Source organism: Euleptes europaea, chromosome 3 (assembly GCF_029931775.1).
Source record: "Euleptes europaea isolate rEulEur1 chromosome 3, rEulEur1.hap1, whole genome shotgun sequence".
In the NCBI taxonomy this organism is placed as follows: domain Eukaryota; kingdom Metazoa; phylum Chordata; class Lepidosauria; order Squamata; family Sphaerodactylidae; genus Euleptes; species Euleptes europaea.
The window spans coordinates 47,820,486-47,844,295 of NC_079314.1; the positions used below are offsets into that span (position 1 = coordinate 47,820,486).

The window sequence follows — 23,810 nt, forward strand, 5'->3', positions numbered from 1 at the left end:
TTGGAAAACTCCTAGTTTTGAGAGCAGTGCTTGAAGTGGATGGAGTTTGGGAAGGGGAGGGAGCTCAGCCAGGATGTGATAGCATAGAGCAGTGTTTCAGAACCTGGGGTTCCCAGCCCAAAAGTGGGTCACAAAGTCTGTGGAAGTGGATCCTAGGCTTTCACACTTTTATTGATTTGTGCAGGTTCTGTTTTTGTTTTTTAAGTGGATCACCATACTACGTAAAGTTGGGAATGGAGACCACCACAACAAACAAGGTTGGGAACCACTGCCATAGAATTGCCCACCGAAGCTGTCATTTCTGCAGGGGAACTCTTCTCTGTGTTATGGAGATCATCAGTAATTTCAGGAAAACTCCAGGCCCTACTTTGAGTTTGGTAACCTTACTTCTAGTAGAGATGGAATACTGGAAGCAGCTAAAGTTAATTGAAAAAATGGGGTGGGGAGAAATCAGCTTACTGAAGCCCCTAACAGCTTAGAAGGGGAGGTTTTTTAGAGATGGGATGGGATTTCTAAATTGTTTATGCCCCACACCATGATACCTCATGGGGTCATCACCCTGTTCCTGTATCTCACAGTAAAGTGGGCACTCCCCATTGAGACAGTGAAAGTAGCAAAATCCACAGACAAGGTAGGGGGTTTCTACATACTGAAAATGCTTTCCAGGTGTGTGAAGAAATATGGCTCCATGAATTTACTGAAGCAAAAAAAAGGGGGGGGGAACCCACACATTTGCCTAATGAGAACTTAATATACCCCAGAAAAAATGAAGGCAAGAATTTTCTCATCTCTCATCCTCCTACGAAAGCCTCTACAAATGTTAGCACAATAATTCTGGAACTACATGCTTGGAAATACCAGGATCATAATATTTAAAAGGTACTTACAACTGAACTCTCATTACAACCGTCAGCAGTGCAAACACCAGACCAGCAAGTAGACCTAAATCAAGTCCCAGAATGATAGATGCTATGCAGGTGAAGACCCAGATCAACTGAAATAGAAATAGCAACCAAAGGCTTGATCCCCCTCATAAACATTTTAGTATAAGACCTAATTTTCATAGACATAGTAAATCTATGTCTGGACTGTACCATAGTAAATCTATGTCTGGACTGTACTTCAAACTGGAGACCTGCACATGACAGAAGCATCTTTCATACCAGAAGAAAAAAAATCTTTCATGTAGAAAGCTAGCCTGTCAGGGGAAAAGATTCTTCTTTAGCACTGTAATCTAACCTCCCTGACAGGTTAGTTTTCTACATACAGAGAACTTTTCCATACAGGAGGAACATTCCATCATGACCCCCCATCTACAGTTCAAAGTGGAACAGTGCAGATACAGTGAGAGCTAAAATAGGACTATCATGAAGCTACCTGTAGGAAAAAACAGAATGTTTGACCTTTTAAAATTATCTGTGGCACGAGGCCCTAAGAAATGTATGGTCTTTATGGGTATTTCCTTGGTCGGTGGACAGAGCATCTCTATGTATCTACTGCCAGGATACAGATGACATGGTTCCCAGTAACATCAAACAGCACACCTATGAGTACCAAGTAAATATCATGGTGCTTCTCACCATATAGCGAGATACATTTTGCTAAAGTTCTGCTTTTTAAAAAAACGATCATGCTCTTCTATGTTTAACAGCAGCACATGAAGCTTTCCTTACCTCTTATGCCCATTCACCTGCTGAATTTCTGTACTCAAAGGCTGCTGTTAAAGGCACAGGAGCATATCTATTTAAACAATGGGTATCCATTCTCTCACCCTGACGTGGATAGCGCAGGCTATCCCGATCTCGGAAACTAAACAGGGTCAGCCCTGGTTAGTACTTGGATGGGAGGCCCCCAGGGAAGTCCAGGGTCACTATGCAGAGGCAGACAATGGCAAACCACCTCTGTGTATCTCTTGCCTTGAACACTCTATGGGGTCAGCATAAATTGGCTGCGATTAGCTGCTTTGGGTCCCCAGTGCAGAGAAAAGTGAGATATAAATATTTAAATAAAGACACAGATGCAGCAGCTTCCTCACTACCAGCAGGAGGAGTGTCATGGATCTCAGTTGCATGAGGCAGAGATTCCAGGGAGGAATTAGTATGTATATGTGTATGCATGCAAGCAATGTTCGGGATGTGTGTAGAGGGGATGTATTCTATCCGTGTTTCTCATACATATCTGCACGCATGAGTGTAGTAAGTCAGCTTAATAATGAGTAAGGAAAAAGTCAGAATGGGGTTTATTTCTTATACAGAGAGATTTCTGATCATGCTTAATCACAAAGCAAACCAGGAGTCCTGTAACACATAACAAAATTGATTCCAGCAGAAATGTTCCCGAGGCAGAGATCATTTCACCAGGTGCGCAAAGTATACAATTAGGCTGATGCACTGATATTAAATACTGCAAGCAACAGAAATGTAGTAGGGGGAAGATGTTATGAAGAGAAGCTAGTTTAAAACAAGATCCAATCAAAAGAGTAGTCACTCCACTCAGTGCCACGTAAAACTATAGTAGAAAGGGTGGAAAGAGGGAGAGTGGTGGACTGTTTCTCCATCTTGAATTATCTTTAGCTTGAGCAATAAATTAGATTACAAATTAAAATACAAAAATGCCCTTATCAGAACATAAGAAAACCCCATGCTGGATCAGACCAAGGCCCATCAAGTCCAGCAGGCTGTTCACACAGTGGCCCAATCAGGTGCACGGTGAAGGCCAGAAGAAAAGGAGATCAGCTGGCGATTCCACACTGAAAAGATTTTATACCAGCTTTTAGAGTCATCTTTCTAGGGTTGCCTGTTCTGAGCTCTGGGGGAGGGTGGAGCCTGGAAAGGATGGGGTTTGGGGAGCGGAGGGACCTCAGTGGTACGTCCTGTCTAAGGTCGGTTTTTTGTTTCCATTTTTAAAATTCTGTAATCCTAGTCCTATTGCATTGTCTATTAGAGGTCTTTGCTGCTTGATTGAATTTATTTTTATACTTTGTAATGCACCTTGTAACCTGCCTCATAGACCAAGCACACCACTTTAGAAACAAAACATTAAAGGACTTACAGCATCTGCTTTGCTCTCCCTCCACAAACGGGGGACATCTAGCACCTGCATGAACATCCCCTTCAAGTTGGCAATGACAACTGCTGCTAACACAGACTGCAAAGGGAAAAAGAGCAACAAACTATGTTATTCCAGGGAGGCACCACTGTATGTATGTAGGTGTGTGTGAGAGAGAGGGAGGGAGGGAGAGAGGGAATTGGTTCTTGTAGGTTATCCGGGCTGTGTGACCGTGGTCTTGGTATTTTCTTTCCTGACATTTTGCCAGCAGCTGTGGCAGGCATCTCAGAGACACTTTCCTTCAGTGTTACTCCTCTGAAGATGCCTGCCACAGCTGCTGGTGAAACGTCAGGAAAGAAAATACCAAGACCTCGGTCACACAGCCCGGATAACCTACAAGAACCAATGAACTCTGACCGTGAAAGCCTTCGACAATATAGAGAGGGAATTGTTGGAGGAGAGGGAGGGAGAGAGGGAATTGTTGGAGGAGCATGAGCAGGGCCGGTGCCAGGCTCTTTTGTGTCCTAGGCAAGGCTAACTACTTGCGGGGGGGCCCCCCCCATTGCAAACCAATTTTCAAAAACAAATGTTTTGTAGAAAAAATAAAAACACAAAACTTGAAACTGCTAATTTTAAAAAATGCCCCTCAGGTCAGTTCTGCGCCTCTTTGAGTTATGCGCCCTAGGCAACCGCCTAGTTCGCCTAATGGTAGCACTGGGCCTCAGCGTGAGGGAGTTTTTTATTTATTGAGGCAGAACCCAAATGTAACAGCAAGCTATAAAGTTGCAAATTTGTGAACAATCTGAAGTACAATCACAAAATACCTTTTGTAAAGGTTCAAGCAGCTTGCCCAAAGCAACAATGGCAATCAATACAATTCCAGCAGAGATTATTCCAGCAACCTGAAAAGGAGATGGTTTAAAAATCAAACAGATTTCCTCATAATGCATATTTCTTTAGTAGGCTAGTTTGGGTTTTCATGTACATTTTGTTGTTTTTAAAGGGACATTTAGAAACAATACAAACAAATGTCACAGTGCTAATGAAGAATCATGTACTGGTTTGAAATAAATTAGTTTTTGCATGCATATACCTAATCCAGACAGACTGACACATGTATTTCCCATCTGTGATAGCTTTTTTTTCTTTTGTTGGTCTTGATTTAATATGGAGATTATGGTTAGGTCATCTGAGCTCTCCTGAAAAAGCCCGCTTGAGCTGTCATTAGAAAACTGCTGATCTGGTATGCTCAGTGGGTATCCTGATCTTTCAGGTAATTGTCTCAAGGCTACCATATTTAATCTGGACTCAGATAGACAAGCAGCCTGAATAGCCCAGAATAGCCTGAGCCTGTCAGAGCTCAGCTATTAAGCAGTGTTGGTCATTGTTGGTATTTATAAACATTTGGATGGGAGACAACCAAGCAACAGCAGAGTGGTTATGCAAAGGAAATAAATGGCAAACAATGTGTGTTCATCTCCTGCCCTGGAAACCCTCTTAGGGGTTGTCGTAAGTCAGTTGTTACTTGATGGCACTTTATTATTACTATTACTGTTATTGTTATTCAGACAAACAAGTCAGAACAGTTATAAAACTATGGATCCATAATAAGTATTTCATTGAGCATTGCCCAGGAGAACTTCCCCCGTGATTGTCCCCCATGTTAAGGGCAGAAGGTGGTAGTGGTGGACTGTTGCCTTTTAAATTTTCAGTCTCAGGCACCAAACAGTCCTGGGCTGAACAACATCTTGACCTCTTCTTGTGCATTTTTTTCTCAGCCTGTTTCTGGCAAATAGGTCATCTGCATATTCTTGCATTCATACAATTTTTTAATACTGTCATATACCATCAAACACTTTTCCAGTGTGGGTTCTGGACCAGCAAGCAGAAGTGCCATTTCTGCCTGTGCTGATAATTCATCAAACCTGGTTAGCACAAACCAGAACTTGTGACAGCCAAGTGGAAACGGCCACTATGAATGTGTCATATGTTCACAACTGGACTTTTGAAAGTTGGAGATATAAGCCCTGACCCTGAATCCATCAACTGCTTTTATAGGGAGTTGTGTTTTAAAAAAAATAAAAAATAGGGTTTATTCAAAACCCCCAGTTTGGACTACAGTGTGGGGAAGGGGTTTAAAACTTTTCTCCAGCACTATTTTCCTGACTTGAAATGGATCCCAGGAGTTGCTTTTCACCCCACAAGGATAAACCGCAACTCTCCAAGACATTTCAGATCAGGAAAACAGCATGGGGGGGGGGGGTTATAACAATCTTTCTACCACAACATGGTATGTACAGGGGTTCATTCCCAGCATTGTAACTGTTTTGGCCCTCAGTAAGCAGACTATAAAAGGATGAAAGAAGAGGCTGTCCAGTCCTTTCCCACCTTAAATTTCAGAGAATAGATCTTCCATTATATGCAAAATAAGTGATCGCTAAAGGTCTTATTTTTTTTCCATTATATTTTAAATTAACTAACCAAAATGTCACAAGTCAGTGAGCAAACATTCTTTGCTTTTCTCATTTTGGTTTGTCCTAATAAAATATATTACCGTATATACTCGGGTATAAGCCGACCCGAGTATAAGCCAACCCCCCAAATTTGAGGCCAGAAAAGGGAATTTCTTATTGACCCGCGTATAAGCCGAGGGTCAATAAGAAATTCCCTTTACCGGCAATGCTGCCCCTGCCCCAGGTCGCCCTCCCGCCGGCCTCCCAGGCCCTCCCGCCCCACCCCGCCCCACCCCACCCCACCCCCAGTGCCATCCAAGGGGGGGAGGGGGAAGAGCCCCTGAACCCCCTACTTACCGGGAGACGCGGCGAATCGGCGGCGTGGCCTTCCTGGGCCGGCAGGAGGCCTTTCCAGGCCCCTGCCGGTCGGAGGAAGGCGCTTGGGCGCGTGGGTGGCGGCGGCGCAGCCGGCAGGGGCCTCCTGCCGGCCCAGGAAGGTCCCTGCCGGCAGAAGAAAGGCGCCCAGGCGCCTGGGCGGCGGCGGAGCAGCCGGCAGAGACCTCCTGCCGGCCCCTCCAGGACCCTGCTGGCAGGAGAAAGGCTCCCTGCCGCCTGGGCGGCGGCAGAGCGGCCGGCAGGGACCTTCTGCCAGCCCAGGAAGGTCCCTGCCGGCAGAAGAAAGGCTCCCGGGCGCCGGCGGAGCAGCCGGCAGGAACCTCCTGCCGGCCCCTCCAGGCCCCTGTCGGCAGGAGAAAGGCTCCCGGGCGAGGCTGTGAGCGGTAAGTTCCTCCCTCCCTCCTCCCTCCTCCCCCCTCCACTCTCCTACCGTATTGACCCGTGTATAAGCCGAGTTCGGCTTTTTCAGCCCTTTTTTTGGGCTGAAAAACTCAGCTTATACACGAGTATATACGGTACATTGCCAACATGGCTACCTGCAATCATCCTTTTTGACATAAGAGCCCTGCTGGATGAGACCAGTGGTTCATCTAGTCCAGCATTCTTTTTCACACTGTGGACAACTAGTTGCCCTGGAGGGCCAACAAAGACCACAGAGATCAAGGCCTTCCCCTGATGTTGCCTCCTGGCACTGGTATGCAGGGATTTACTTTAGTCATCATAGCTACTAGCCATTGATGGGCCTATCCTCCAGGAATTTGTCCAATCCCCTTTTAAAGTCATCTGTTGCCATGGAATCAGTGAATGCCACAATTTACAGTGCAATCCTAAGCACTTTACTTCAATAGAGTTAAAAAGGAGTAACTTCGCTTAATAATTTACTGCTATATTATTTGTTAAGTGAAAAACCTCATTTTATGGAGTCAAGGAAAGCAACATGCTGTTTCAGTATCTGTTTATAAATGCCACTTATAAAATCACTAATGGGGAAATGTCACAGTAATACGGGAATTACAATGATCTTTAATGGTAATCTCAATCGAGGACATTACCTGGGTTTTTCCACCAGTGCTTTCTTGGACTGCTGTGCGAGATAGCGCCGTTGTAGCAACAAAGCATGAAAAGGCTCCTGAAAAAATGTTGCTGATCCCAAAGGCAATAAACTCCTGGAAAATAATATAATGATGTAAACAAATATTTCTTTTTAAAAATAAAGTTTAAGTACATGTTTTCTTAATAATATGGCATTCCGAAACAAGTTCCTTTTGTGGACTAGACCTAGACAGAATAGCACAAGATTTCATATAACATTTTGTTGGAAAAATGTTGCAGATAGATCTACAGACAAAAAGAAATGCTGGTAAATATATTTATTTAAAATATTTATATATCACTTTTCAATGTGATATAAAGAAGAATTTTTAGTAACAGTATGAAGAAAAGGAGGAAAGTAAACACTGTTCGCTGTTTTACAAGGGGGGAAATTACAGTTTGTAGTTTACATTGTTTTATTTGTTTCTAGGCCTTGAATATTTCAGTTCTAGACACTGTACATAGAATTCTACAGCAGGACTATCTTTCATGCCTCCTCATACATGCCTTCCTATACACAGCAGATCTTTCCCCAACTCATGCGCATTCGTGCCTGATGAAGGGAGCTTTGATTCTCAAAAGTTTACACCCTGAAAATCTTGTTCATCTCTAAGGTGCTACTGGACTCAAATCTAATTGTTCTACTGTAGACCAACATAGCTACCATCCAAAATTTTCCCCAACTCTCTTTCCTAGTTTCAGAGAAAATCATACCACCTTTTGTGTCTTAAAATCCTATAATTGTTGCAAGTTACATGCTTCAGTTTTGTGCATCAGTTCAGTGGAGTTTTTTTAAGGATTATGACAATGAAGTGTAGCATTGCCAACTTCAGGTACTAACTGGAGATCTCCTGCTATTACAACTGATCTCCAGCCAATAGAGATCAGTTCACCTGGAGAAAATGGTCACTTTGGCAATTGGACTCTATGGCATTGAAGTCCCTTCTCTCCCCAAACCCCGCCCTCCTCAGGCTTCACCCCAAAAACCTCCCGCCAGTAGCGAAGAGGGACCTGGCAACCCTACTGGGGATCCCTGGTCTGTTTTTTTATATATATTTTTTTATTTTAATTTAGTTTTATTATTTTATAACTTTCTGCTTTTAATGGTTAGCCACCTTGATAGTACAGACAGAAAGGCAGAATATAAATTCTGTACATAAATAAATAAAATAATTTACGGGGGAGAAGAGGGGAACGACACTGAGTGCAAGGGACCACCAGTGTCATCTAGTCCAACCCCCTTGCCAATGCAGGAAATTCACAACTACCTCCCCACACACACACACAGTGACCCCTACTCCATGCTTCATTGCATGAGGTTTTCTCAATATAACATCTAAGTAACTTCAAATACAAAAATGTCTGCAATATACAGACAAATTAATAAAATGTTTTCCTCCATAGATAAATGAATAACATTTAGCTTTATTTCAAAGGGGCTCTTTGGCTCCACGTACCTGGTTTCCATCAATAGCGTAGTCATATTTAGTTGCATACACTTTGCCTACTGAGACAGCTATTGCATATGCAACAATAGCAATGGAAAAGGCAGAGGCCATCATATCGCCAAACATACTGACAGCTGGAGGTGCGGGAGGTAAGAATCTAAAAATGTTAAAGAAGTATGTGTATATATATCGACATGTGTGCACTCTACAAATACTATATAATTTAGAACACGCTCTTCGTTTTGCTTATCTTTTTAATTAACTTTTTTATTAATGCATTTCCTTACTTCACAAGAAAAAGAGCAATTTAGGCAAAAGTATATCACATCAGCCCCCTCCATGTTCTGCATAGGCTATACACTGTAAAAAAGATTCATTGTAGAAATAAGGATTCTGTCTTCTGTTTTCAGATGAAAATCATCCAACACAATCATGTATAACGTGAAAAGTATATGCTTGATAAACAGTCTGACATAAAGCCATGTTCAGTTGTTACAATTTGGTGGGCCAACCGAGCCATAAGAGAACTATGCACTCTGTATGATCCTCTTGATATGCATACTCGCCATTTTGTGTAAACAGGGAAATGCACATATTTCCCCACTTCAGTACAGGTTAACTAGAAGCCCAGATTTTTTATTATATGTGTTTGCATATACTGACACTAAAAAATATGTCCTTTGCCCTGTTCACTCAAAATAACAATCACACAGATCAGGAGAATTGTAGGTAGCACATTCTCCTGTTATGAGAGATTGAAGCACCAAAAGTGTAATGACTGAACAGAATTTAAATGAGTAGTGGGGACAGTGTTATTGATATGGTATGAACATATTTAGAGCTCTAGTTTCCTGCACCTGATCTTTGCCCCCTGCCCCAAAAGTATCAAAAATGGAGAATCTTCCTCTCTCTTTCCTATTCCGAGTGTCACTTCGACTTGATTTTTACCAGCACTCACAAGGAAATAACATATTAACCAATATACACCTTCTATGTGAATACCACACGATCGCCCTATGTACTTTGCCAATACCCATATATTAAAAGTTATATATTCAGCAGGCTTGTTATTGCCAATAATAGTAAAACATCAGTGTGTACTTAGCAACATTGGCTGCACTTACCCACTAGGAATACTTTTAACAATGCCTGCATTGTATTTTTTCTCCAGATCAACACCATATGAAATCCCAGCAGCTATGATTGTCTGGAATCAAAAGAAGTATCAGTCTGAATGTAGAAAACTGGCAGTGTTCCATTGCCCAACCAATCCTTTTTATTTACTCTTTGCTTACCACAATCACTTCTATAGGGATAGGGATAGGGATCTTGTGTCTGAACCGATCATTTATTTCCTTGACTACCATACAGACAACGATGGTCAACAAACCAGCAATGAGATCAGCAATGTTGGTGGTTCCAATGTTTTCAAATATTTCAACCAGCGTCTAGAGAGAAAGAAAGCGAATACAAAATAATTTTGTCCAAAAGAAAAGATAACACTATGGTCCAAAACATTGTGATACCTTCAGACAAAGTCAGAAGCTAATCTCTATCAGTTTAGGAACCCGTGACTGCAGTCCTATTCACAAAACTCATTGAATTTAATGGGACTTTGTTCCGAGTAAATGTGCCTGGGCAGCTATGAATTCTAAAAGAAAATAGCTTTGCAATTTTGTCTGTATGCTTTTGAAAACACAAGGCTCCAAAGTCTGATGAGCTAGATCATAAAATGTTGACAACTCCTGTTTAGGGACTTGGTTATTCTCACTTAAGATTCTGTGGTTTCTCGTTTGGAAAGGTAAAGTGCAGATACCAATGTTATCCTTTTATGTGTGAGAAAAGCCCTGCTGGATCAGACCAGCAGTCCATCTAGTACAGCATCCTATTTCATACAGTGGCCAACCAGTGGGGCAAAAAATCCCAACTTCACATATACACTGATGGGATCTGTGCTGGCGGCGACAGATCAAGAAAGGGTTCTTGGGGTGGTAGTGGATAGCTCAATGAAGATGTCAACCCAGTGTGCGGCTGCTGTAAAAAAGGCAAATTCCATGCTGGCCATAATTAGATGAGGAATAGAGAATAAAACTGTTGATATCACACTGCCCTTGTACAAATCTATGGTGAGATCACACTTGGAATACTGTGTACAGTTCTGGTCACCGCACCTAAAAAAAGAATATTACAGAGCTTGAGAAGGTGCAGAAATGAGCAACCAAAATGATTAGGAAACTAGAGCAACTGTCCTATGGGGAGCGGTTAAGACGCTTAGGGCTGTTTAGCTTGGAAAGGCGGCTGAGGGGAGACATGATAGAGGTCTATAAAATTATGCATGGTTTGGAGAGAGTGGACAGGGAGAAGTTTTTCTCTCTCTCCCATAATACTAGAACGCGAGGTCATCTGTTGAAGCTGGAGGGTGAGAGATTCAAAACAGATAAAAGGAAGTACTTTTTCACACAACGCATAGTTAAATTGTGGAACTCTCTGCCCCGGGATGTGGTGATGGCTGCCAACTAGGAAGGCTTTAAGAGGGGAGTGGACATATTCATGGAGGAAAGGGGTATTCATGGCTATTAGTTAAAATGGATACTAGTCATGCTGAATACCTATTCTCTCTAGTATCAGAGGAGCATGACTATTATATTAGCTGCTGTGGAACACAGGCAGGATGGTACTGCTGCAGTCATCTTGTTTGTGGCTTTCTGGAGGCATCTGATTGGCCACTATGTGAACAGACTGCTGGACTTGATGGGCCTTGGTCTGATCCAGTAGGGCCTTTCTTATGTTCAGTTACTGGGGAGGGTCAACAAACAAACCATAGAGGTCAAGGCCTTCCACTGATGTTGTCTCCTAGCACTGGCATCCAGAGGTTTGCTGCCTCCAAATAGGGACCATTTCTGTCACCATGGTTAGTAGCCACTGATGGACTTATCTTCCGTGATTCCGTCTAATTCCCTCTTAAAGTCATTTATACTTTTGACCATCACTATGTCCTCTGGCAGAGCTGAACTGATGCGGCTGTAGTCATCTCTGTCCACTGCACCCAGACAGCTTTTACTTGGATGTGTTTCATCACAGATACGTGTGCATGTATGCACACACACATACAACATTCAGTGATCTACATGTACTTACACAGAGGCTGTTGCTGTGACTTGAAAGAACCTGCAAGTTATTTATTTTGTCTGTCTTTAGTTTTAATTTGTTATATTTCTTAAATGCAGAGAAGTGTGATTTGTTTTGTCCCAGGCTCCCAAAAAGTACACAGGACAAAAGTTTCACATGTGCCCTGCCCCAACCATCAATCAATTTGATCAATTATGTAGGTACCAAACATCTGTATCATAGCTCCTCCTTCCCCCAGACATCTGATGGATGTATGAGCCTCTGTGCATTATAATCTCTAGAGCCAATATTTTACTATATTAGATGTTAAACTTCTAAATACATTCACACTTTTTCAGATCAATAGGCCTTAAATGCTTTGACAAAATTTACAACCAAGTAGGATCATTGCCACCACCTCCCTACCATCATCCCCCACCAAGGAGTGGCCCTCGCCACGTGTAATATGGGTGGGAGCCTCTGCTGCCACCAGAAGCCAGCTACTCAAGACCCAGATGGGGCAGGTGTAGCAACAGAAAGCCTGCTCTTCTTCTTCTCCCCCCCCCCTTTGAGGTGGTGGGGCTGTGGGTAGTTGGGGCTCCCCCAAGAATGGGGCTGGGCCAGCTGCCCCTGTTGTCCATTAGCTAAGACCACCTCGAGTACACTTTACGGCAACATGGAGATCTGATATCAGGTCTCTCCAATCCTAGTGTAACTGTCTAATCACAACACCACATTGGTTCTAATGGTATGCCATGGGAGGAAGGCCAATTTAGCAAGACACACTTACATAGATTATGGAAAGAACTCCGTTGTAGTTTTTGGTTGAAACATTTAAGACTATTTTCAGCTGTGAAACGAACACTTGAAAAGCAGCTGCAGTTGTAAAACCTCCAACCAGTGGATCAGCAAGGTATCTCACAATGAAACCAATCTGGAGAGCTCCAAGCACTAGCTGGATATTAAAAAAAACAACTCACAAAATTAATTTCTCAACAGTTAAGAAATGTAGAGAGCAATTATAACATACTTTAAAAAAACAGGTCTTACAATCCTTCGTGTAGGCTGATGCAAGAGTAAATTCTATTATGCTCTTCGAGCCAGTTTACTATAGTGTCATCCTTCTCAGTTTAAATCAATGGGCTTAGAAATGTGTAACTATTTAGGATTGGCCGTATTAGAAATTCAGCAAAATTACGTGGGGAAAACCTCTTCTTGATCAGGTCGCATGTTTTAATGCTTCCCCTTGGGATTTTTTTTAAACCCTTTGTATAGAGACAATTAGCATGTGAAGAATAAGGGTTCGACTACCCAGCTCTCTGACATGCAATTTTGCTCTGTACACAACTAGTTTGGGACAGATTAATATATATGCGAGCTTTCAAACTTGCAACCTGAAGTTAAGGCCCAGAAGCAACTTTACTACTTTATTCTACCCATAAATCTAATTTTGTGAAGCCTAAATAACGGTAGAAAGGTGGGGTATAAACTTTGTGAAATAAAATAAATTTAAAAATTCATATGTCTTGCCTACTCTATTTCAGTGTTTTCATAAACTCTTCTCTTAATTTTTATTTTATTAAATTTCTACCCTGCCCTTTCCTGGCACAAGTTGGGCTCAGGGCGGTTGAGGGAAAGAAGCTGCATTTAGGGAGATGGACTTGCCACAAGCTATATAGATCTTTCTAAAAGGTCCGGTCTTTTTTGTAAGGAGTCTTAATAGACTTGCTAACATCAACAAAAATGACATTTTCCCAGCAACTGACAGAACTTCCCACATTTGCAAGGTACCAGGACAAGCCTTGAAGTTAAACTTTTGATTGCAGAAGTAAAGTCTTTCCCCATTTTCATCCAATTAAAAAAATGTAAAAAAACTATAATAGTATTATCAAACTCAAACTGTGCAAAACTGTAAACATGATGCAAACACTTTTTTATTCTAATTATAACATTTTGAACATATTTTAGCTCTAGCTTACAGAAATAGGTACATGGGTAAGTGCTATTAAGCTCATTTTTCTTAATTTTTTTCCAGTTCTTTATTACTGTAGGAAAGCAAACACATTTTGAGACAATTTTAGGAAATGTTATTACCTGCATGATGCCGACCAGAAACGTGATGGTACTGGCAATTAGCACTCTCTCTGCATCTCTGGCTCCAATATCTATAACTGTTTTGTTCAGCCCTGTTATGTTACTGTTGACCGTGAGAAAATTTTCATCAGGAGCCATGCTCAGAACTACTGAGCCAACCATCAAACTGACCACAGGAAAAGGCCCTGTTCAAAGACAACTTACATTATATATAGAAATTGAGCTTATCCATTAGTATTCTCAAAAGCAGTTAACAATACAAAATAGTACCTTAGGGCCAAACTATATGTTATGGCATCCATGGGTCTGATCTGTGGATGCCAATTCCATTATAAAGCTGAACTCAGCCATTTTAAAATGGCATGAGAGCCCAATCCTGATTGGGTCGCCATGCAGTGGAAACGGGCGATCTTGTTTTCCTACTGTGCCTCTTTTCAAGTGCCAAAAAAACAATTTCAGCACGAAAAGGCGTAAGGGGGGAAACAAGATAGCCTGGTCTTTCCCTGCGGTGGGCCTGATCAGGATTAGGCCCTCATGGCATTTTTAAATGGCCAAGTTCAATTTTTAAATGGCTTTGGCATCCACAGGTCAAACTCATGGATGCTGTAATGTCTAATTTGGCCCTTATTTGGATGCCACCATTTGGGTCCCTCAGAGGATTTCTACAGGCAGAAAGGAGGCATTTTTTTGCTGATTCTTCCCTCACACTGTAGAGATCCAGGTCCTCTACAAGCTATTCCTGGGGGTGGGGGGCAGTTCCCTAGGAGAAGCATTTAATGGGGCATTTGGGGTTGCAATGGGGAGGGGGAGGCAAGAATGTCATGATCCACTGAGGAAATCTCTTCTGTGGGCTAACCCCGTGTGTACAGCTTTAGCAATAGACTTCAGTCTGAACTAGGAGTATCCTGCTATTGTGTCTGGGCCTGAATAAATCCAATGGATTCCATTGGCAGAGGGCCAGAGGCTGCGTAACTGACCCTGATACTAATTGCTGGATTCCAGCACTAACATGGGAAGAGGACACAAGTATGAAACACATACCTGAAAATGATCCCTTGGCATAGAGCAGAATTCAGAAACCCTAAGACTATGCCAACATAAAAGCCTATGGTAGCAAATTCAGATTCAAAAAGACTTAACACTTAAATATGAACATCTTCAAAGAAGGATGGTGTTAAAATTAGAAGTATATAGTTACCAACTGAGATGTGTCTTGATGTTCCCAGAAAGAAGTATGTCAGGATGGGGAAAAAAGCAGAGTAGAGGCCATACCCAACAGGGACTGCAACCAGCAATGCATAAGCCAATCCTGAAATATCAAATAATTGAGGATTTTAATTTTTCATTTTGTAATGGACTCATTTACATCTATATCCAGCTGCCCTTGTTGCTAGAAATGCATTTGTCTTTCTACTCGTAGGCATAATCTGCATTTGTTCCATATCTGAGATTTTTCTGCACAGAGGAACAAACCTGAACTATATCTCCAGCTGGACATCTTGATTTTGTAAGCAGTCAACCCTCTGTGGGATCCAAACATTCAACCTGATCCCAGTCATGCTTACTCAGAAGTAAGTATCATTGGTTCAAATGAATTTGCACCTAAGGGCTGCAGACTTAAATCTGGAAAAAAGCCTTAATCCATCTAAATCTGTGCTAGGCTAATCTTCCTCAAAATATTTTCACCTTTCTAATGTGCCTTGGCTGAAAATTATGATGATGCTTTGCAAAATGCAGTAATGGGCAATGCTAAGAGAACGGCTATAGTAATATGTTGGTTCCTTCTGAATGATTACAAGGATCTACTGATTTTCCAAAGGACCACTGAAAAGTTTTAAAACACAGGGGGGAATTATTACTTACAATGAGCTACAGTTATAATAGCCCTGGCAGAGTTATTTTTATTGCTTTCATAATTACAATTACAATTCAGTAAGAAAATATCCCAGTCTTTATCTTGTTTTATCTGGCTAAGGGCCGTAAATAAATTATCTATCTAGCTATCTATCCCAGTCTCTTCTTACCTTGCAAAGTAGCCACAAGTCCAGTACTGACACCAGAAATTACATCACTGAGAAGCCATTCCTTAACCCTGTATTTAGGCAGCCACTCCAGAATGGGGAAGAAGGTCTTGGTTATCTGAAGGGCTCTTTTTTTGGAACAGCTGCCAAGGACAAAACATTACATTGCTAGAGCTGGACACTCTGAGGCTTTCTGCTTTTCTCCACCTCCATATTTTGATCAAAGATTCTTTCAGTCCCCAAATGCAACTTTCACCTTCCCCACAGGAAGCATGATATATGTCACCTGCAAACTTTCTGTGCTCGTTCCCGGAGAGTTCTAGATGGTCCCTGAATGCTCTCATTATCCTTTTGGAAACTTGGTTCATTGTAAATGGGACGGGTGACCACATAGCGTCTGAGATCTGGGAGGGATCCATCAGTCCCACCACCAGCTGCCATGCCCTCATCTACATGCGAAGGGGAAAAAAATCAGAAAAGAGGCAGCATTTGCAAAGCACACAAGTGTCCAAGGCAGTCAGCCATTAATTATAAGGCTACCTCTGCACTTATCCTACACCTGGAACGTCCAGGTGAATTCAGCCAAAGTCTGCTGAGCACCGTGCTTCTTCCTCTGTCTTGGCTGCAGAAGGTAATCAATAACAGCCCCTTTTTCATCCACAGGATCCCCAATGCAAGCCTCCCTCCCTCCAGTAGTTAACTATGAAAACCTGGGATTTCCCACTCATTACAGATGTTAACTGTGAACTGTATGCACTTTTCTTGATTAGATTTAATTTTTCATATTTACATTTCACACAGTAGGACCCACATTTCATGGCCCCTGTTGTTTGTTCCCTCCCATCCCTTCTATATAAAAGGTTTGCCTAATGAGGAACTACTAAATTGCATCCGAAGAAATGTGCTCAAGTCCAACAAATCTTATGTTGGAATTAGAAATCATTCTTAGTATGCAAGACCGCACTACATTCTAGAAGCTCTGAGCTGGATGGCCCAATCTTGTCAGATCTCAGAAGTTAAGTAAGGTTGTTCCTGGTTAGTACTTGGATGGAGGAAGTCCAAGGGTGCTCCACAGAAGCAGGCAATGACAAACTACCGCTTGTTTCTTGCCTTGAAAATCCTACAGATTCACCATAATTCAGCAGCAACTTGATGGCCCTTTACTCTAACAACCCAGTAGTGTTTTAAAGACTAACAAAATTTCATTCCTGTTATTTTGTTTTTGTTTAGTTATTTAAATATTTATATCCCAACTTATTTCCTTAGATTCAAGGAGGTTAACAATGCAACACCAAGCTGCAAGGACACAGAAATGTAAGAGTCCATGAAGTTATAAAAGCAAATCACACATTAAAAATATATAGGTTAAAACGCATAGATTAAAATGCAGCCAAATCTGCTAGAGCATTTTAACCCCCCCCCCACCCCTCCAAATGCCCTCTGAAACAGAATTATTTTGCAACCCTTCATGCCATAAAAACAATCCTAAAAGAGAGTAACTGACACATCCACTAGATTGGATTTTCTAAAGTTACTTTTTAAGGTGCCACCAGACTCCAGGAATCTAGCGGCACTTAAAAGGCTAGAAGGGTTTACAGAAGCGCATACACATATTCCAGGGATTTTTTAAAAATGCATCTGACTGCAGGCTTTACGTCATGAAAACTTAGGTTTAAATTTTTAAAAAGATAGTCTTCAAGGTTCTACCAGATTCCAGGAACGTAGCGACATTTTAAAAACGAACAAGAGGCGATCTCCGCATAAACCCAGTCTACCCTTTTCATGCATCTGACGAAGTGCTCAAATCCACACCAAAAAATATATGCTGAAATAATAGATATATTTTTTAAAGGTCTTGAAGGTGCCGCTGGACTCCGCGAGTCCAGTGGCACTTTACAGACTTGTATCCCAGAGAACAAATATGCCAGAATGCTACGGCATGCGTCTAGTCCAGGGCAGTTTATGCCGGGGCCCAGGCCTGTTAGTTTTGCAGGTGCCCCAGGCAGGAGCTTCCCGTAGGGAGACTGCGGCTGCCAACGCCTCGTGCCCCGGCGCCCTCGGCCAGCCGGCCAGCTTGCTGGGCAACAGAAGACCCCCGCAGACGGAGCGCCTGCGACGGCCCACGAGCCACAGGGGACGTTTCTTCCCCAGCCTGCAGGGGAGAAGCGGCACGCGCGGAGCGTCGAGGCACCGACGAGTGGAAGGCAACGCTCTCCTCAGGTTCTTTGGGGCCATCCTCCGTGAGCCCACCCCCACCCACGCACCCACCCCCAGCGGCCGGCCGCCTGCCTCTCCTTGCTCACTCCCTCCTCCCCCCCCCTCTCGCCTCAGTTTGCCTCCCGCCATGTCCCTCCCAGTCAGCACCCGCCTGGCGGGTGGGCGACGGCCACCCGCCAGCGTCTCGTCCCGCGCCCAGTCGCGGCAACGCTGTCCGACTACAGGGCCGAGGAGGGAATCGTGTGCCTCACCTGAGCCCAACGCCCCGGCCAGGGCGGGCAACCCGGAGGTGACATTTATACGCCCCAAGCCAGCCCCAGCCGCTTTCCCTTTATTTACAGGGAAACAGAGGGCGGCCTGGCGAACGCGCCCCCCCCCCGCAGGAGCCGCACGCGGGCCCTGAGGGTAGGCGGGGGGCGGGGAGGTGGAAAGGAGGAGGAGGAGGCGGAGAGGGGCCCCTGCTGGATCTGGCAGCCCTTCTTCGCCAGCATCCCACTTCACACAGCGTGCTGGAATGGTCGGAGGAGGACCTGGCAGCCCTGGATCGAATGGATGCCCACCCTGCCGTGCAGGCTTGCTGGGTGATCTTGGGCCAGTCGCACACTTTCAGCCTAACCAGCCTCATAGTCTAACCAGCCTCATAGTCTTCTCCTTCTCCTCTGAAGGTTAGCTTCAGAAGGAGAAGAAGAGCTGGTTTTTATAGGCCGACTTTCTCTACACTTAGGGCTGCCAACCTCCAGGTAGTCAGCTCAGAGATAACTGTATGAAGCGGACACATAAATAACGTGTTTAAACATATATTCAACCAAAGTGCAGTGATACACACAAGAAACACATACAACTATGTACACAAATATACAATACTTATTCCAATGCAATCTTTGTGCAAAAAGATTTTCTGTTGTAGCAGTAGTTGTAGAAAAGTTCTTTAAAAGGTCCATAAGGTACTCTTTTGAAGATTTAAGAGTACCTTATGGACCTTTTAAAGAATTTTTCTACAACTACTGCTACAACAGAAAACCTTTTTGCACAAAGATTGCATTGGAATAAGTATTATATATTTGTGTACATAGTTGTATGTGTTTCTTGTGTGTATCACTGCACTTTGGTTTAATATATGTTTAAACACGTTATTTATGTGTCCGCTTCATACAGTTATCTCTGTGCTGATTTCGAAACCTTGTGGTAATAGCGCAGGAGTGCTCTTCTTTTTTGTGGTTTGCTAACCTCCAGGTAGTAGCTGGAGATCTGCTTTTACAACCGATCTCCAGCTGATAGAAATCAGTTCCACTGGAGAAAAAGGCCGCTTTGGTAATTGGACTCTATGGCATTGAAGTCCCTCCCCAAACCCCGCCTTCTTCAGGCTCCGCCCCAAATAACTCCCGCTGGTTATGAACAGGGACCTGGCAACCCTATCTACACTTAAGGAAGAATCAAACCCCCTTACAATCCCCTTCCCCTCCCCACAACAGACACCCTGTGAGGTAGGTGGGGCTGAAAGAGTTGTGACTAGCCCAAGGTCACCCAGCTGGCTTCGTGTGTAGGAGTGGGGAAACAAATCCAGTTCACCAGATTAGCCTCCGCCGCACACTTGGAGGAGTGGGGAATCAAACCCGGTTCTCCAGATCAGAGTCCACCGCTCTTAACCACTACACCACACTGGCTCTCCACGCTGGAGGAGAGAATGCTGTAAGCTGCCTTGGGTTCTCATTGGGGGAAAAGGTAGGGTATAAATGAAGTAAATAATTAAATGAATGTAAGCTGTTTGGGGTCCCCATTGGGAAGAAAGGCAGAATATACATGAAGTAAATTATAAATAAAAGTAGGAGCCCAACAAACGGCATAAAGGCCACGTCCCTCCACTCCCCTCATGATGCCACCTAAGTTTCAAAGGTTAACTGCCCCTGGATATGGAGGTCCCCTTTAGTCATCACAGCTAATAGCTGCTGCCAGACCTGAAGGGGTACTCCTCTTCCATTCTTCCATTCTTAATCTGTCCAGTCCCCCTTTAAAGCTATCTATGCTTGTGGCCATCAATACACCCACTGGCTATGAACACCATAGTTTAATGATTCGTTGAGTAACGATAATGAGTATGCAGGCCTTAAAGCTGAGCGAGCGGTAGTGGGGGAAGGGGGTCAGTTTGGAGATTCATGGGTGGGTCCCTAGCTCTGAAGGCTTCCCTGACCGAGAAAAACATGCTGTGTGGCATCTTAAAGACTAACAATGTTTTTTTGTATTCCAGCATAAGTTTTCATGGATCAGAGACTGCTTTTTCAGATGCATTCATTTTATGTAAGAACGTTTTATGTAAAAACAAAACCTGCCTGGGTCAAGAGACCATAAAATACAGTGTGAAAATATAATTCACACAAGGTGAAAAGCTGGTGAGATCTAATCATGAAAACAGCGAATACCACTGATTAATGATGTCCTTAATAGGACTGTAATTGGTTGACACCTGTAATGAGTCATAAATCCCTGTTCAAGCTTTGGAAGTGTGACACTTTCTAATAAATCCTAAATAAGCAATTTCATGCTGGATTTTCCCTTTGAAATTATTTTGCTAGAGAACTGTGACTTTTAGGTCAGTAACAAGAACATTCAGGGAGAATTAATGTTGCTCCCCCCTCCCCGTTTCTGAACATTTCCATTTTAAATGTCACATTTGTGTCCATTTACTATGTTGCGTAGTGATGGGCCTTCTTGTCCTATGAAGACAGCAGAAGGATTCTTGTTGATACACGATGGCTTATATCACACTGGAGGATGAACAAGAGGATGAGCCCCACATCATGACCAATGTCTGTCATGACTGATCATCTTCTACCCTGCCCTGGACAGCTTCATGACATTCTAAGCTGCACTCTTAGCTTGAGCAACATAATGGCAAATCCTTTTAGGACAGGACAGGGTCTGGTATAAACTGAAGTCTGATTCAAGCTGGCTCTATGCATGCAGCATCACAGACTTCTAGAATGGGCTGTACCATTTCACACTCTGAAAGGGTCAAATTCTGAATGTTCCCCATATAAAAACTCTGCAGACAAACAAGAAACACGTCAAGGAGAAAGATTCTATACCAGTCTTTCATATGTTGTGCTAGTTTTCTACCTACAGGGAATGGTTAAAGTTGGGAAACTCTCCCCTACAATCTGTACAGACCATTCTATCACCTTAGCACTCTGTCACCTCATTACTGCCTCGTTCTCCTGCATGTGTAGACCTGGACTTACATACAAAAAAGAATGAAGTGCTAAAATGATGAGTGTGGTCAAGTGGACCCCACCTCTCCAGGCTACAGGCAGAAGATCACATTTTGGAATGTTCCCCCATTTTTAAAACTCCTGGCAAACAGAAAGCCAGCATAGCATGCAATGGTAAAAGCTTTCTCCTTGTGGTGCTACATTTCTATTTACATGGAATTGTTTAATGTACATTAATGAAAATGGAAAGCACTAGATCAAAACACATTTGTGAACTTATTGTTTGGCATGCCAACCTTACTAGAATTGTTGAATCAAAATAAGTCTTTAGGATGGCATGCGCTGAAGTCACTATTGCCCCGCTTCCTCTCTGTCCTCACCAGTGTTATACCAACTCCCCCTCCCCTGTGTGATACCACTTCAGAGAACTGAGGATGAGTGTTCCTTCGTGGTGTTGATATTGGTTCCACTGACGCCACTGATCCAATAGCAGGGCATCTGCAGAGATACCTTTGCACCTAACCCTTGATGTAAAAGTTACGGTCATAACTAGATCATATATCATGATATTTTATTGCCTACCTTCTTTACTGATATTTTCTTCACATTTATGTGCTCCTCTCCCATCTCTGTTCTTGATACAGAGCACATGGTAGTGGAAATGATAGTAAACCATCTTGGGGTTTGTTTAAACAAGTCAAGATAACAATTGAAAAAAATATATATAGCACGTTTGGGCAGTACTAATAAGTGGTATGTTAACAGATCCTTCAGTGCATTTGTGGATGTGAGTGACCCCACAGTTGGGACCACAGGAGCCAGGGAAATGAGATTCTGGACGCTTAACAGAGCCAGGGAACTGCATGGCAACAACCTGGATAGAGCAACTTCCTTTACAGAGTTCTTTATTCCAATGTCCTCCTTACAAGATAGCATGTGCTACCTCTGCCCCATGCCCTGAAGTAATAATCTGACAATTGTTTAATATGCTGGTATTATCCCTAAGTAAAAAAAGAATGATGCTTGCATGCTGGACAAGACCTTGACCAAATTGGATTCATGAAGCACCTGATTCCCTGCACAAACTGTTTACTGAAATAATATTTCCCTTGCTCTTGCTGTTACCTAGTGTTGTCAACACTTTGAAGTTAAATGAAATGTTGGCAGTGATCCCACAGTGGAAAACAAATTGCCCTCTATCTCTTTCTTTTATTTGTTTCTTATATGATGAACCCACCAATCATCTGCAGGCTGAGAGGATGAATGAGAGACAGGATCTCTCCCTACATATGAATAGCTGGTAGCCAAGTCGGAGCATCATTGTGATAAGTACAATTAATCAAACACAATTAAGTAATCATTAGGTAGCAGGAGAAAGAATATGGTGTCTTCCACACAATGATGGAATTTTGTGGTTTTGTGCTGCAGATAAAGCGCAGCAGCAATGGGGCTTCCACATGGTGGGTTTCTCAGCAGATTCCATGCCCTGATCCCTCAGCAGCTGCCACCCCTCTCCCCTGGGCCACCAGGGATTTCACAATCTTTTTAAAAAGCACTAGAATATAGTTATATCAATGTACCTTTGTCACTATAGGTGTATCAAGTTCTCTGAATTCCCACCTTTCATTTAAAGTCCATTTGGTTGCAAAGAGGAGGAGGGGGAGGAGAGTTGGTTTTTATATCCCACTTTTCTCTACCTTAATGAGTCTCAAAGCAGCTTACAATCACAATCCCTTCCTCTCCCCACAACAGGCACCTTGTGAGCCAGGTGGGGATGAGAGATTTCAGTGTCACTGAGGAGCTCAGTGGCAATTGGCCGCCAATCCCAGCAACCCTATCTACAAGGGTTATCAGCCCTGAGTTCAATGTTTTTGGGAAGCAGGATCACCACCCCAGCCCCGCTCCAAAAACCTTCCGCTGGTAGAGAGGGGAACACTACTTTTGGAGGACTACATAGAAATAACTATATATGGTTTGCTTTTCACCCACAGTAGGAAAACCATGGCAGGGAGGAAAAGATGGAACACACATGAATAGGGTTGTCAATTCTGGCTTGGGAAATTCCTGGAGATTTGGGGGGTGGAGCATGGAGCAAGGGGGTGGAGCATAGGGAGGGACCTCAGCGAGGTATAATGCCATACAGTCCACCCTTCAAAGCAGCCAACCTGCCTCTGTCTTCTACTTGTCTTCAGCTTTCCCTCCTTCCTTCTCCCTGGCAGCCAAGTTGTGTAGTGCTAGTTGCTTGGCCAAGCCCAGCTGTGCAGTGCCAGGTGAGATGGGTGAACCCAGTTGCATGGCTCTAGCTGGGTCCAGTTGCACAGTGAAAACTTGCAAGGACTTGTGTGGGGCATCTCACTTTCCTCTGTAGCCCCCTCTCCACACTATTTCCTCGTTCCCTCCTCTTGGCAGCCCCAACATCCCCAACTTTCCCTGCTTCCTTCTCTTTCCCACTCACTAACCAACCAACCTTTTGTCTGCCCCATCTACAGCTTACTATTTTTTTCATTTATATCCTGACTTTCTCCACAATGGGACCCAAAGGAGCTAACCATTTTCTTCTCCATTGTATCATCTCAACAACCTTGTGAGGTAGGACAGACTGAGAGTGTGTAACTGGCCCAAAGTCACTCAGCAAAGTTCCATGGTAGAGTGGTGATTTGAACTTGGATCTTCCAAATCCTCATCTGAAACTCTAACCACTACACAATACTGACCATTGTGAGGTGG

At 43.2% G+C, this 23,810-nt stretch overlaps 1 protein-coding gene across 1 annotated transcript in view; it reads right to left on the reverse strand.

The window, feature by feature from the left end:
• The window catches only part of SLC26A4 (solute carrier family 26 member 4), a 139,556-nt gene that overhangs the window by 11,269 nt on the left and 104,477 nt on the right, over positions 1-23,810 (reverse strand). Inside the window, exons 2-13 of the mRNA XM_056847766.1 lie at positions 15,947-16,109; positions 15,664-15,803; positions 14,838-14,948; positions 13,640-13,824; positions 12,336-12,500; positions 9,733-9,885; positions 9,562-9,644; positions 8,447-8,594; positions 6,950-7,063; positions 3,873-3,950; positions 3,052-3,147; positions 888-994 (exon numbers count right to left, since the gene is read on the reverse strand). Coding sequence (XP_056703744.1) covers positions 888-994; positions 3,052-3,147; positions 3,873-3,950; positions 6,950-7,063; positions 8,447-8,594; positions 9,562-9,644; positions 9,733-9,885; positions 12,336-12,500; positions 13,640-13,824; positions 14,838-14,948; positions 15,664-15,803; positions 15,947-16,101 — 1,535 coding nt within the window. The 5' untranslated portion in view covers positions 16,102-16,109. The remainder of the gene's footprint in view (positions 1-887; positions 995-3,051; positions 3,148-3,872; positions 3,951-6,949; positions 7,064-8,446; positions 8,595-9,561; positions 9,645-9,732; positions 9,886-12,335; positions 12,501-13,639; positions 13,825-14,837; positions 14,949-15,663; positions 15,804-15,946; positions 16,110-23,810) is intronic.